This window comes from Primulina eburnea, unplaced genomic scaffold (assembly GCF_022965805.1).
Source record: "Primulina eburnea isolate SZY01 unplaced genomic scaffold, ASM2296580v1 ctg1137, whole genome shotgun sequence".
NCBI classification, from domain to species: domain Eukaryota; kingdom Viridiplantae; phylum Streptophyta; class Magnoliopsida; order Lamiales; family Gesneriaceae; genus Primulina; species Primulina eburnea.
The window spans coordinates 18,394-35,340 of record NW_027330678.1 but is presented as its reverse complement, the minus strand read 5'-3'; the positions used below and the strand labels follow the sequence as shown (position 1 = coordinate 35,340).

General features: G+C 42.7%; 1 protein-coding gene across 1 annotated transcript; it reads left to right on the top strand.

Moving 5' to 3' along the window:
* Window positions 1-9,478: 9,478 nt before the first annotated feature.
* Window positions 9,479-11,542, top strand: LOC140820520 (L-type lectin-domain containing receptor kinase IX.1-like). Its single transcript, XM_073180803.1, has one exon. It carries the CDS (start codon window positions 9,500-9,502, stop codon window positions 11,540-11,542), a length of 2,043 nt encoding a protein of 680 aa, XP_073036904.1. The 5' UTR covers window positions 9,479-9,499.
* Window positions 11,543-16,947: the final 5,405 nt, after the last annotated feature.

Below are 16,947 nucleotides of genomic sequence, written 5' to 3'. Positions count from 1 at the left end.
ACAACATTGTTATTACATCTCAATTGTTGCCAAACACAACTGATAATTGGATTACAACGGAAAACATGCTTACATCCATAGTACAACTACAGTACAACTCAAAAGAGCTCTGGATGCTCCGAACGCATACGACTCTCTAGCTCCCAAGTGGCTTCTTCAGTGCCTCTACGCTGCCACTGAACTAAGACAAGAGGAATGATCTTATTCCGCAACACCTTATCTTTGCGATCGAGAATCTGAACTGGTCGCTCCACGTAAGACAAATCCGATTCAAGTTGAACTTCAGATGGATGTAAAATATGTGATTCATCTGCCACATATCGTCGCAAAAGGGATACGTGAAACACGTCATGAATCCCAGACAGATACGGAGGTAATGCTAACCTGTAAGCCAAATCTCCCACACATTCCAGAATCTCAAAAGGACCAATAAATCTCGGAGATAGCTTACCCTTGAGACCAAATCTCAAAATCCTGCGAAAAGGCGAAACTCGGAGAAACACTTTCTCACCTGGCTGAAAATAAAGAGGTCGCCGCTTGGTGTTCGCATAACTAGCCTGTCGATCCTGAGCGATCTTAATCCGTTTCTTGATTACTGCAACTTTATCAATAGCCTGCTGGACTAACTCCGGTCCCTCAACATGTCGTTCCCCAACTTCGTCCCAGAATAATGGAGTACGACAACGTCGCCCATACAACGCCTCAAATGGTGCCATACCAATACTACGATGATAGCTGTTGTTGTACGCGAACTCAATCAAAGGCAAATGATCCTGCCAAGCGGGTCCGAAATCCATAACACAAGCTCGCAACATATCCTCAAGCGTACGGATAGTCCTCTCTGACTGACCGTCAGTCTCCGGATGATAAGCAGTACTCAGACTCAGTGAAGTGCCCAATGCTGACTGGAAACTACCCCAAAATCGTGAGGTAAAACGAGGATCCCTGTCACTAACAATACTGACTGGCACTCCATGCAAACGTACAATCTCTTGAATGTACAAGCGAGCCATCCGATCGAAAGTGAAGTCACGGTTATAAGGCAGAAAATGAGCAGACTTGGTGAGTCGATCCACCACTACCCAAATAGCATCACTATTCCTCGAAGACAATGGCAAGTGAGTAATGAAATCCATCGTGATATGCTCCCACTTCCATTCAGGAATAGGTAGATTCAACAATAATCCTCCAGGTCGACGGTGCTCTGCCATAACCTGCTGACAAACAAGACACTTGGAAACAAACTGATAAACACTGCGCTTCATCCCTTTCCACCAAAATCGTGTCCTCAAGTCTTTATACATCTTATTGCTTCCTGGATGGACACTCAACTTGCTTCGATGAGCCTGAGACAAGATCTCTTCCCTCAAATTATCATCCTCTGGTACTACAACCCGATTAGACAAACATAGAAGACCATTAGACTGATAATGGAAACCGCTATCTCCACCCGCTAACCGAGCTAATCTCTGAGTCTTCAGATCAGACATCTGAGCATCTCGAATCCGAGCGAACAAAGCTGGCTCAGATAAAATAGTAGCAACACGAATGCTCTCCATACCTTTCCGATGTTTGAAGTTAAATCCCAACGAACAACAATCCTGAATAGTACTAATCATAGCATTGGTCTGAAGTGCAGAGGCTCTCACCTTACGACTAAGAGCATCGGCTGTGAGATTCGCAGAGCCTGGATGGTACTTGATCTCGCAGTCATAATCTTTCAGTAGATCCATCCAACGACGTTGTCTCATGTTCAACTCAGCCTGAGTGAACAGATACTTCAGACTCTTGTGATCAGTAAGGATTTCAAACTTAACCCCGTACAAGTAATGACGCCAGATCTTCAGTGCGAACACTATAGCTGCCAACTCTAGATCATGAATAGGGTACTTCTCCTCGTGAGATTTCAGCTGCCTGGAAGCGTAAGCGATCACATGACCATTCTGTGTCAACACACACCCTAAGCCTTGGAAAGAGGCATCGGTGTAAACACTGAAACCATCAGATCCTGACGGTAACGCCAAAACAGGTGCAGAAGTCAGAAGTCGACGAAGCTCTCTGAAACTATCTTCGCACTCAGATGACCACTCAAATGGAACATCCTTCCGAGTAAGTTGCGTCAAAGGTCTAGCTACCTGGGAGAAATTCACGATGAAGCGACGATAATACCCGGCCAGACCTAGAAAACTACGGATCTCGGCCACCGTCGTAGGATGTGACCAATTCAGCACTGCTTCAATCTTGCTGGGATCCACAGAAATTCCTTCCTTGGAAATCACATGACCAAGGAATACTACACGATCAATCCAGAACTCGCACTTACTCAGCTTAGCATACAATTGCTTCTCGCGAAGAATCTGCAACACAATCCTCAAGTGCTGGACATGCTCCTCCACACTGTGAGAATAAATCAAGATATCGTCGATGAAAACCACAACGAACTGATCTAGAAAATCACGAAAGACTCGGTTCATCAGATCCATGAACACCGCTGGCGCATTCGTCAATCCAAATGGCATAACTAGAAACTCGTAATGCCCGTAACGAGTACGAAATGCAGTCTTGGAAATATCATCATCTCTGACTCTCATCTGATGATAACCCGATCGCAAGTCAATCTTGGAGTAAACAGAGGTACCCTGAAGCTGATCGAACAAGTCATCGATACGAGGTAATGGATACTTGTTTTTGATCGTCACACGATTCAGCTGGCGATAATCAATACACAATCGCATCGATCCATCCTTCTTCTTGACAAACAAAACTGGAGCTCCCCAAGGTGAAACACTCGGACGAATATAACCTATATCAAGAAGATCCTGTAATTGCTGCTTCAATTCTCTCATCTCTGACGGAGCAAGACGATAGGGGGCACGAGAAATCGGTGCAGTCCCTGGCATTAACTCAATGCCAAATTCCACCTCTCTAACCGGAGGAAAACCAGGAATCTCATCTGGAAAAACATCAGGAAATTCACAAACCACTGGAATATCCTCTATACCAACACTACCTGTGGATGTATCAATCGCATAGATGAGGTAGCCTTCCCCGCCCGCCTCTAAAGCACGACAGGCTTTCAGAGCAGATACCACTGGCATCGGAGGTCGCGCTCCCTCACCATAGAAAAACCAACTAGAGCTCTCAGTCGTACGGAACTGAACAAGCTTCTGGTAACAATCCACAGTAGCTCGGTAGGTAGTCAAAATGTCTATACCCAAAATACAATCAAAGTCTTCCATCTCCAGAATCATAAGATTCGCAGTCAACTCGTTACCCTCGAAATCTAAAGGACAACCCATCACTAGACGCTTGGCTAAAACCGAATGACCCATCGGGGTAGAAACAGAAAGAATAACGTCTAGAGAAACATACGGTAACTTATGACGCTTAACAAATCGTGCAGAAATGAATGAATGAGATGCTCCGGTATCTATAAGAACAAAAGCAGGAATACCGCATAAACAAAAAGTACCTGCTATGACTCTCCCGGTCTCATCTGCAGCCTGATCCTGGTTCAGCGCAAACACCTGACCTTGGGCACGAGGTCGAAGATTCGAACTACCCACTGCCTGACCCTGCCTCCTCTGCTGAACACTCGTCTGAGATCCAGAACTGGATCCTGCTCCACCTCGCAACTGAGGACAATTCTTCTTAATATGCCCCATCTCTCCGCACTGATAACAAGCTCCTGCGGCTGCTCGGCATTGCTCCGATGGATGGTTCTTCCCACAATGCGCACAAGATTCCTTCTTCTTACCAAAACGGAAAACACCGCTAGATCGAGATCCAGATCCAGAAGAAGACGAACCAGATTTCTTGAACGACTGAGATCGAGGCCTCAAAGTACTCGGAGGTCTAGAAGAAAGACTAGCCCTACCACGCTGGAGACTGATCTCTGCCTGGCGACACCGGTTCACTAACCCATCATAAGAAGTAGGATTATCACAGACAGTGACTCGGTCAAAGATCTCCTGGTTAAGACCCTGGAGAAAATGGTCATACTTGGCCTCAGAACTGCCACTGATATGAGGAGCGAAGGGTAACAACTCGAAGAATTTCTGCTGATACTCATCAACAGACATACTCCCCTGCTTAAGATTCAGGAGCTCAATCGTCTTCGCCTGGCGAAGGGCTGGAGGAAAATACAGCTGCATGAAAGCTGCACGGAAATCGGCCCAAGTCACCCTACCCTGGAACTGGACTATCGGCGCAGAAGTCGATCGCCACCACTTGCGCGCACGGCCCTCGAGAAGAAAGCTAAGGGTCTCTATCTTCTGCTCCTCGGTGCACTGAAATGCACGGAAACAACTCTCCATGCGCTCTAACCAGTCCTCAGCATCATCGGGAGTCTCTCCACCGACTAGAGGCTTAGGCCCCATCTGAATAAAACGATGCAAATCAAAACGCCTAGGACCATCCCGACGATGACGATGCTCACGATGACGCCTATGATCATCCTGGTCGCCCCAACGACCTACACTCCCCTGACTACTCTCATCACCAAAGTGGTCAGCCATCGCTACAAGATAGAATGGGGAAAAATGGTAAAATGGTCAACGAAAATCCCAAAACAGAATCTATATCCCAAAATCGTAAGCATGCTCTGATACCATAAATGTAGTGACCCGTTCCAGAATCACCTACTAATCAAGAACTAAGCATGCAACTTAACTTAATTAATAACAATCAGAGATAATAGCGGAAAAGGTCAACAAATGATAGTTATACAACCCCATCGAAAATCCATAACAACTCAGAATGAAAAGAAAGTATACGATACAACCATAACGAATCAAAGAGTACTGAATAAATAACTCCACCGGCTACTCAACGTCCTCCTCCTCCTTCTGAGCCATCCAACCTGAGGCCTGCCCCGTGGAAATGGGGTGTCCAAGATAAACAAAACCGAGGACGTGAGCGATAAGAACGCCCAGTACAAAAGCATGAGTATACAAACCTATATGAAATGCACATGCTATGATATGATACCAGGGTAGTCAAGAAACAGGAATCACAAAAGATCTCAAAATGCTCAGTCTAGAGGCGCCAAGTGGATAGTGCCGCGCGGTCCTACCTCTGGGTCACTGCATCCACTGCAAGAACAGACGTGGACCTAAAATGTCCCGGATCACCGAAGCCCTCCCGACCCGTCGGCCACTGTGTACTCTCGGTGTCCATGCGTCCACAAGACAAGACAGGGCTGAGCGGCCCCACAAGATATATATATATATAGCTTATCTCGAAAGGGATACAGCTCAACAGTAAAGGCTATCTCGAAGGAGATACGGCTCAACATGAAATGCAACATGCATCATAAATCGTGACATAATAGCATGCATCATATGACATATAACAATGCACCACATAATCATGCAACACATATAAGAATGTATACTCGACCAGGATATCTCGGATAGTACTTTCGTACCTCTATCACAGCAATCCTAATCCACTGGAATAACCAGACAACAGGTTTAGTCCAAGCCTATTCATCAAGTGAAAACCATCACTAAAACTTATCTACCAGACTTAACTAGATAATCCTGAGATAATACTGATACAATTCCAAACCTTCGTCCGTCGCTAGCCCACTGATGCCGCTAGCTCCCAACTAGAGCACAGCTCCGCTACAAGACCAGCAGCTCCCCGCTAGTGCCCGAACCTCGGAAAAAGACTAGAATCTCACGGAAACGACTGAAATGCTATGGAACTCTCTGAATTGGCGAGTCACAAATGAAGCCTCGCGCCTCTATTTATAGCTAATGTTCGGACGATCCGAACCATTTCGGAAGCTCCGATCCGGCACACTTCGGACGGTCCGAACTCTGATCGGACGATCCGATCCTTGCATGACTTCCACGAGTACAGCCACCTGTCTCGGACGATCCGAACCCCAATCGGATGATCCGAACCTTACCACGTGTCCAGAACCCTTCCACGTGTCCAGCCACCTGTCTCGGACGGTCCGACACTGGCTCGGACGATCCGAACTCATCGGACGATCCGAACTTGTTCGGTCCTTCCGATCCCACCGAAAATATAATTAATCCGATAATTAACTCAAATTAAGAATCGGGTTACTACAAGGAATCATCCTTACTTTATCACTTCACAAAAGTTCCTTGGATAATAGACTCTGGTGCAAATGAGCACATGGTAGGAGATTCCTTGACTTTGAGAAATCCTAAATCCATAGCTACCTCCTCTGGGACAGTGGGTTTGCCAAATGGTAGTAAAATTTCGATCAGTAAAACAGGTTCCTTAGCCCTTACAGATTCAATCATGCTAGACAAAGTCTTACAGATTCCTGATTTTAGATTCAACCTTCTTTCTCTGTCTAGACTTACCAAAGCACTTCAATGCTATGTTACATTTTATCCCAATTTTTGTACGTTTCAGGACCTCAAGACTGGACAGATCATGGGGATTGGTAAGGAGAGGAATGGTCTTTATCATTTGGAGCACACAAGTAGTCCACACTCCGGGTTTCATTCATTCTCTCACTTTCCTACTTTTTGTTTTGAGCCACAGTGTAATACATTGACCCTTGACAGTACATTAGTTTGTTCATCTGTTAATAATTCCCTTTGGCATCAACGTTTAGGACATATATCTGTGGATAGAATGAAACTTTTACCTTTCATATCTACCTGTAATTCTATGCCTCATTGCTCTATATGTCCACAATCAAAGCAAACACGGCTTCGATTTCCGCAAGCCAGCACCTCCAAACCCTTTTGTCCCTTTGAATTATTACACATGGATATTTGGGGGCCTTTTAAAACAAAAACATACAATGGAGAACGGTATTTTCTTACCATAGTTGATGAATTTTCTAAAGGGACTTGGGTTTTTTTGATGCATTCCAAACTTGATATATTACGAATCCTTAAGAATTTTTTCTTGCTCATCAAAAATCAATTCAGCATGTCAGTCAAAGTTATTCGCACTGACAATGCATCTGATTTCTTTAAGCTGGAATGCACAACCTTGTTTCAGTCACTTGGCATTATACACCAAAGTTCTTGTCCATATACACCACAACAAAATGGTGTTGTGGAACGAAAACATAGACACATCTTGAACATAGCTCGAGCCTTGCGATTTCAATCATCTATTCCACTAAGTTTTTGGGGTGATTGCGTTTTGACAGCGGTTTACTTAATTAACCGTACACCCACTCCTCTCTTAGGAAATAAAACACCTCATGAGATCTTGTTTCACAAAGTTCCCTCGTTCAATCACCTTCGAGTTTTTGGTTGCTTGTGTTATGCCACAAATCTGACCACTCCTCATAAATTGTCTCCTAGAGCATTGACATGTGTGTTCTTGGGTTATTCCAATACACAAAAGGGATACAAGCTAGTCGACATTGCTACTAACAGGATACTTTATTCAAGGGATGTAGTATTCCATGAGAATCTGTTTCCATTTTCTGAAACCAAACAGCAGACACAAGTTTTTCCCTCTAATCCGGTTGTTGAATTTGATTCTATCCCATCATCTCAACCATGTGTGCCTGAGATACCTGAGATACTTGAGCCAGAACCTTTGCCTCCTCGAAAATCTTCTCGGCACACTACACCACCAATTTGGACAAGGGATTACACTTGTCCAACATTGCCACGAACTCATTTAGCCACATCAAAGTATCCTATTTCAGACTCTCTTACGTATTCGAGACTTAGTCCAACTTATCAAAGTTTTTTGACCTCTATATCCTCTGAAAAAGAGCCCCAATACTACCATGAAGCAATAACTGATCCTAGATGGAGAAATTCTATGGATCTGGAGCTTGCTGCCCTTGAATTTAATTGTACATGGGACATTGTTGATCTCCCAATCAATAAGAAGCCGATAGGATGCAAGTGGGTGTATAAAATCAAACATAATTCTGAATGGAACAGTGGACAGATTCAAGGCGAGACTCGTAGCAAAAGGCTACACACAACAACTAGGAATTGACTATCACGACACCTTTTCTCCCACAGCCAAGATAGTGACTATCCGATGCATGTTAAGTTTGGCAGCCATTAAAGGCTGGAATCTGCATCAAATGGACGTTACAAATGCCTTTCTTCAAGGAGATTTAGATGAAGAAGTCTATATGGATATGCCATTGGGCTATAGCAGACAGGGGGAGTCGAAAGTTTGCTTGTTAAGGAAGTCCTTGTATGGGCTCAAACAGGCTTCAAGGCAATGGAACCACAAGTTTTCAAGCATTTTGAAGGATGCAAGCTATGTTCAGTCACAACATGATCACTCTTTGTTCATTAAACAAACTGCTGGTTCTATAGTTTTGCTGCTTGTGTATGTTGATGATATTGTAATCACTGGTGACAATGACCTTGCTATCCGAGAGTTGAAGGCTTTTCTTCATTCGAGAATACATATTAAAGACTTGGGGCCGTTACGATATTTTTTAGGCATCGAGATTGCTCGCTCACGTGCAGGGATATCATTGTGTCAAAGAAAATACACGTTGGAATTAATATCTGAAATGGGATTAAGTGGTGCAAAGCCGTGTGCTACGCCTATGGAACAAAATCTTAGGCTTACAAGCCGTGAACTTGATTTGGTTGTTCAACAAGAAACCTCATTGGATGGTGTTGACTTCCAACTGCCAGATGCTAATGCCTATAAAAGGCTTGTGGGAAAACTGATTTATCTCACTGTCACTAGGCCCGACCTCTGCTATGTGGTGCAAAATCTTAGTCAATTCTTACATTGTCCTAAGAAGTCACATATGGATGCTGCTATTAGAGTGGTTCGATATCTCAAATCTGCACCTGGTTTAGGTATTTTATTATCAGCTCACAGTGATATTCACTTGTCCGCATATTGCGACTCAGATTGGGCAGCCTGTCCTATGTCTCGGAGATCGCTTACAGGGTATTGCGTGAAACTAGGAGACTCATTGGTGTCTTGGAAAACAAAGCAGCAAAGCACCGTTTCACGATCATCTGCTGAAGCTGAGTACAGGGCAATGGCGATCACCTCCTGTGAGATTGTATGGATTACAGGATTGCTTCGAGACATGGGTGTGTCTCTTGCAAAACCAGCGACTTTATTTTGTGATAACATGGCTGCTATGCACATTGCTGCTAATCCACTTTATCATGAACGCACGAAACACATCGAGATCGATTGCCATTTGATACGGGAAAAGATTCAAGCTAAGATACTCAAGACTTCTTATGTACCTACCACTCATCAACTTGCTGATATTTTTACCAAAAGCTTGAGCAAGGAACAGCACACCTACTTGTTGTCCAAGATTGGTGTTTTCAATCTACACCAATCTTGAGGGGGAGTGTTAGTGTTAGTTAGAGTTAGTACACTAAAAGTGCTACTTAGAATAAACACGTTTCTTCTTCTACCTTGTATATAAATGCCTACAACTGTAATTTGACAGAACATGTATGCGGAATAAATTCAGTTACAATATCGTTTCATCGTAATTCTACACTTACACGACCAAAACAGAGTATCAGCAAGCATGCATTGTTTCACCATTGGGATTTACTTCTTCTTCTTCTTCTTGCTCTTCTCCACCCCCGCAAGTACTATTTCGGTTTCGTTATCCTTCAACTTTGCCAGCTTCGGGTCTAACGAGAACAATCGCTTCATCGACACCCAAGGAGATGCTTACATCTCACCCCAAGGGATTCAGCTCACCCCGAATGAGTTCAATGTTTCACGGGTATCAAGAGTGGGTCGCGCCACTTATGTCGAGCCGCTGCATCTGTGGGACAAGAATTCCGGGAATTTGAGTGATTTTTCGACTCATTTTTCGTTTGTGATAGATTCAAGCGGGAGAAGCGATTTTGCGGATGGAATCACCTTTTTCTTTGCTCCTGTCAATTCATCCGTGAGGAGTGGCTCTGGTGGTGCAAGCATAGGCCTTAATACAGACGGTGTTTATTCAAATTCATCTGAGGAGACGTTTTTTGCAGTTGAATTCGATACTTACCAGAATTCTTTCGATCCAGTTGCCCCACATGTTGGGATTAATCTAAATTCCATGGTATCTGTTGCAACCGCTGATTGGCAGAATGATGTTACTCGGGGGAGGCAAAATGAAGCTTGGATTAGCTACACCGGCAGTTCAAAGATTCTCACTGTTAATTTTACAAATACTTTTAATAACACAATCATACCGGGTAGCCTCAGCCGCGTGGTTGATCTCAGAGATTACATGCCTGAAAAAGTTGAGTTTGGCTTTTCTGGTGCAACAGGAGATTTTTTCGAGAGAAATACTGTTAAGTCTTGGGATTTTTATTCAAATTTAATTATCCATGTTACTTCTAATGTGCCAGCTCCGAGCCCAATGCCAGCTCCGAGCCCAACACCGGATCCCCCGGTCAACTTAATTATTGTAGATGAAAACTGGAAAAGGAAGCGGGGAGTCTGGAGATTAGCTTTCGGATTAGGAGCTGCGGGATTGCTGATTGTACTTCTTGTTTTGGGATTTGCAGGTTGTTTCTTGAAGAAGAAAAAATATATCAAGGAACCAATTGTAACATATACATATGCTATCGACACGTCGATGGAGAACGAATTTGAAAGGTGCGCTGGGGCTAAGAGGTTTTCGTACGAAGAACTGGCCCGTGGAACTGATGATTTTGCAGAGGGATTAAAGGTTGGAGAAGGAGGATTTGGTGGAGTTTACAGAGGTTACTTTAAAGAAACCGATTCATATGTTGCTGTAAAAAGGATATCGAAGGGATCACAACAAGGGCCAAAAGAGTATGCATCAGAAGTGAAGATCATTAGTCAATTAAGACACAGAAACCTCGTCCAACTCATCGGTTGGTGCCACGAAAAAGGTGAACTCCTCCTTGTTTACGAGTTCTTGCCAAATGGGAGCTTAGATTCACATCTCTTTAAACATAATTCGGTGTTGACATGGGAAGTTAGATACAAAATTGCGCAGGGATTAGCCTCAGCTTTGTTGTATCTACACGAGGAATGGGATCACTGTGTAGTCCATCGAGATATCAAGTCAAGCAACATCATGTTGGATTCGAACTTCAATGCCAAACTCGGTGATTTTGGCCTAGCTCGACTCGTCGATCACGAGAAAGGGTCACAAATCACGATGGTGGTGGGGACGACAGGGTACATGGCACCCGAATATGCGATCTCCGGCAGGGCCAGCAAAGAATCCGACGTATATAGTTTCGGGGTCGTTTTGTTAGAGATCACTTGTGGTAGAAAAGCCATTGATGTTGGATTCCAAGAAAATAATATAGTGGTACTGGTGGAATGGGTGCGGAAACTTTACGGTGCCGGAAAAATACTCGACGCGGTGGATCAAGATCTAGGAATCGAGCAAAAGAGTGAAGAAATGGAGAGATTGCTGGTTGTGGGGATATGGTGTGTTCATCCAGATAATCGGCATCGGCCCACAATACGACAGGCGATGAATGTGATGAATTTTGAGGCTCAATTGCCCGTTCTTCCAGCAATGATGCCGGTGCCGATATATTACAGTCCTTCCATGAATATGGTTACGAATTCCGGTGTAAATTACAATTAATAAAATAAATCTATAATTCATGTGATTAAATATATTGTGACGTTCGAAAATCAGTCTACGCAAATCACATGCACAAAAACTATTTGAATTGGTTATTTATTTTATCTAATTAATTTTAAATGCTTAAATTATATATTTTATATGATTAAATGTTTAAATTGCATGATTTAATGAAATTAAGGATTTTGCTCGGGAAAGGAGATCGGGGACAAATAGGATGAAAATATTTTTCGATAAATGTTTTTAAGGCTCGATATTACAATTAAATAGTATGAAAATTTTATGAAAATACTGGAGTCCACTTTATTTTGTGAGTCTAGCCTCATTTTATCCGAGAAGCCGGTTTTAGTCAAACAAAAGACTATTATGGACCCGAAAGTTATTATTTTTGAAAATGATTTTGGTAAATCTTTATTTTATAATTAATCGGGCCTTAATGGGCCTAATTTACCTAGGATTAATGAAAGCGGACCGGTTACGGTGGCCGGAAACGCAACGGAAGCATAAATTTTCAAAAATGACATGAAATTTCGGCCACCTTGATTATTTGTGCAATATTTACAAAAATAACAAAAACATGCATAGGATGTTTTAGTGATTTACCTATCAACCCCTTAGAGTTGATGAAATGGATCCAACTAAAGTATGAATACTTTAGCTCTTCTTTGGTAGACAAATCTACAAGCACACCCATTTCTCCTTCAAGAATTAGGCCCACCACTTAGCTATGTAAATCCCCTCTTGATTTGCACTAGAAAATCAAAAGGATTTTTCAAAGAGAAATTTTGTTCTCAACAAATTGAAGAACAAAACAAGAAGAAATTTTGGGAGAGAAAAGCTTTAAGATTTCGGCCAAAGGGAGGTGTAGAATGAGGAGTGAAGTTGAGTCTAGGTTGTGAGAAAAGCAACTCTCAAAAGCAACAAAAAGTTGCATGCCTAGTCTCCAACCCTTCACCTCCCCAAAGCATGCAAACCCTAGAATGACATGCATATAATATAGTTTTTAACACATTAAAAACCATAGACTAAATTTTAATTATCTCAAACACATTTGAGATTAATTAAATACTACTTGAATTTATTCAAGTCCCACTAGTTAAATAATTATTTTAATTGAGCTCTACTAGACTCAATAATATTAATTCAACACTTGAATTATATTTAATTATTTGGACTCTACTAGGTCCACTAGTGTTTAATTAATTCAACACTTGAATTAATTTAATTTAATCCCCAATAATGTTTATGAAAATCACAATTTTCAACTACATTATTTACTTGGCCAAATTTTAATCTTAGGAACACTTCCATAAATTAAAATTTATATTTCTCTCATAGAAGTCATACTTCTAATTTTCTTTACGCTTATAAACATATTTATAAGCCGTTCAACACATTGAACTATTTTACTTCTCTTCGGGATTTACTAAGCAAGTACTTGTGTGGCCCTCAATGGTTCATTGACACAACTAGCCGTGGGTTCACATCTCAATGTGATACGGACTAAACATGTCCTTATACGAGCATACCCCAATTGCTCCATTCTTACTTATCAACTCCTTGATAGCAAGAACGTCAGAACTCAAGTCTGATAGTACCCAACCAATCACGTTAAACGCCTAGCAGCATCGCTTACGTGATTCCCTAGGTATCACATGATAGTGCCTGCAAGAACCATTCAATTATGGTTAGCGTACATTACGGTCCCTTCAACTCATATATCCCGACCGATTCGACAACTATTGGTCTATCGAGAGTTGTCAATGAATCGATACTATGTGTCATGTCGTGGTTGCATCGATGGTGTAATCTATGAAACCCCTTTCATAATTACCACCATACTCTGATCAGAGATTTCAACCCACACATACATGAAAAACACATAGGATATCCATACCCGTAGGTAAGCGGTGAATCCCCGACTACAATGCATCGACTCCTATATGTTTCGCCGTAACACCCAATCTTGCCACCTAATGACCCCATAAGAGTCGGTAAACAAGTCAAAGTGAAACGCTAGCACATAGAGTCTCAATGTTGTCCCGGGTCATAAGGACTAATGGTGTACAACCATAAACCAGGACTTTTCCACTCGATAAGTGAGAACCACTTGGAAAGTCCTTTTATGGAGGGTTGTTCAGTGCACTCTACCAGGAGCACCTATCTGCATGCTCGGACATCACAATGTCCCCTACCAATGAAACATGGTACTCACATCGCAGATACTAGTCTCTAACTCGAGCGGCCTTTATCCTTCTTAGTGGCGGCTGAATCGACTAGGAACGGTTTAGAATATACAGTATTACAAATATGAGTTTCATGATACTCATCATATGAGCATCTCATATTCTTTCTACTATTTGTATATTCAAGGGCTTTATCTATGCAGCTAGCATGGGTATAAAGATAAAGATGCGCCAAATTAATAAATTCAAATATTATTAAAATAAAGATCGTTTACACAAAGAGTTTCATCGTGAACAGTCGGCCAACACTTAGCTCGACGTGCACCTACTCTAACAATCTCCCACTTGCACTAGAGTCAACTACCTGTACTCTTTAGTCCCATTGATTCGCGATGCTTCTCGAATGATGGTCCTGGTAAAGGCTTAGTTAGTGGATCAGCAACATTATCTGCGGAGCCGACTTTGTCAATCACGACATCTCCTCTTTCCACGATCTCTCTGAGGATGTGGTATTTTCTCAATACGTGTTTGGACTTCTGATGAGACCTTGGCTCCTTCGCCTGAGCTATGGCTCCCGTGTTGTCGCACATCACCGGGATAGGAGCAACTCCATTTGGAATGACGCCCAACTCTTGGACGAAATTCCTAATCCAAACAGCCTCCTTTGCTGCAGCCGATGCAGCAATGTATTCTGCCTCAGTGGTGGAATCCGCAGTACTGTCTTGCTTGGAACTCTTCCAAGAGACAGCACCACCATTGAGCATGAATATGAATCCGGAGGTTGACTTCGAGTCATCAACATCGCTTTGGAAGCTAGAGTCGGTATAGCCTTCCAATTTTAGTTCTCCACCCCCATAGACCAAAAACAACTTATTGGTCCTTCTCAAATACTTGAGGATGTCTTTCACAGCTTTCCAGTGTGGAAGACCAGGGTTGGATTGATATCTACTCACTACATTTAGTGCAAATGCCACGTCAGGACGTGTAGATATCATCCCATACATGATACTACCAATAGCCGAAGCATACGGAATTCGTGTCATCGCCGCTATCTCTGCATCAGTCTTGGGAGACATAGACTTGGATAGGGACACGCCATGACACATTGGTAGATGTCCTCTCTTGGACTCATCCATCGAGAACCGCTTCACGATGGTATCAATGTATGTGGACTGGGTGAGACCAAGCAATCTTCTTGATCTATCTCTATAGATCTGTATTCCCAATACAAAAGATGCTTCACCCAAGTCCTGCATTGAGAACTTACTTGCTAACCATATCTTTGTTGATTGCAACATTCCTACATCATTCCCAATGAGTAGAATGTCATCAACATAAAGAACAAGGAATGTCACAGCACTCCCACTGACCTTCTTATACACACAGGGTTCCTCAGGATTCTTAGTAAAACCAAACTATTTGATTGTACTATCGAATCTGAGGTTCCAGCTCCTCGATGCCTGCTTAAGACCATAAATAGATCTTTGAAGTTTGCATACCATATGCTCACTTCCGATGGATGTGAACCCTTCAGGTTGAGACATGTAAATTTCTTCCTTAATATCCCCATTAAGAAAGGCTGTCTTCACATCCATCTGCCATATCTCATAGTCATACCATGCAGCTATGGCTAGCAATATCCTAATGGACTTGAACATCGCAACTGGAGAAAAGGTTTCCTCATAGTCAACACCTTGCCTTTGAGTATATCCTTTTGCAACCAGTCGCGCCTTGAAGGTCAATACCTTCCCATCCGCCCCAAGTTTCCTCTTGTAAATCCATTTACACCCTATGGGAACAATTCCCTCAGGTGGATCCACGAGATTCCACACTTGGTTCGAATGCATGGAATTCATCTCAGATTCCATTGCTTCAAGCCATTTGGATGAATCGGCATCAGATAACGCTTCCTTGAAGGTCCTTGGATCACATCCAAGATTAGGCTCATCATGGCCCTCTTCAAGAAGCAGACCATACCTCATAGGTGGTCTCGAGACTCTCTCGGATCTTCTAGGAGCTTGTATCTCCTCACTTAGCTCATTGGGTGTGGGTTCTAAAACTGTGGGTGCCTCTCGAACCTCTTCGAGTTCTATCATCTCGCCTTTTCTATCTAATAGAAATTCCTTTTCCAAAAAGGTTGCGTTCCTAGAAACAAACACCTTTGTTTCTTGGGGATGATAGAAATAATATCCAATGGAATTTCTTGGATATCCCACAAAGTAGCATAAAATGGATCGACTATCCAATTTATCTCCCACTGTCTGCTTCACATAAGCAAGACACCCCCATATTCTAAGATAAGAATACTTGGGAGGCTTACCCATCCATATCTCATATGGAGTCTTGTCAACTGCCTTTGTATGGACATTGTTCAACAACAGTGCCGCTGTTTCAAGCGCATATCCCCAAAAGGATGGCGGCAACTCCGTGAACCCCATCATAGACCGAACCATGTCCATCAAAGTCCGGTTACGACGCTCCGAAACACCATTCAACTGCGGTGTAGCGGGCGGAGTCCACTGCGAGAGAATCCCATTCTCTATAAGATACTCTTGGAACTCGGCACTCAAGTACTCACCACCTCGATCCGATCGAAGTGTCTTGATGCTTCGTCCCAATTGCTTCTCTACTTCACTTCTGAATTCTTTGAACCTTTCAAAGGCTTCAGACTTGTATTTCATCAAATACACATACCCATACCTCGAATGGTCATCGGTAAAGGTGATGAAGTAGGCATGTCCATGCTTAGTGGTGATGCTAAGCGGACCGCACACATCGGTATGGATCAAATCCAATAACCCTTTGGCTCGCTCCGCATGGCCCTTAAAGGGAATTTTGGTCATCTTTCCTTTCAGACAGGATTCACAAGTCGTGAGAGCGTTAATATCAGACATATCAAACATGCCAACTCCCACTAGCTTGTTCATCCTTCTTGAGGAAATATGTCCTAATCGAGCATGCCATAATTGTGCCGAATTAAGAGTATCTTGTTTGCGCTTATTTGTTGTTGTTATCGTTTGGACATTGTTAAGTGGAATATCTTTTAATTTTAAGGTGTAGAGATTGTTTTCAAGTTCACCCGTACCAACTAAACATTCATTCTTGTAAATATTGCAAACACCTTTGCCAAATAAACAAGAAAATCCATCGATATCAAGCATAGGAATGGAAATAATGTTTTTGATCAAGTCTGGTACAAATAAAACATCTCTTAAAACC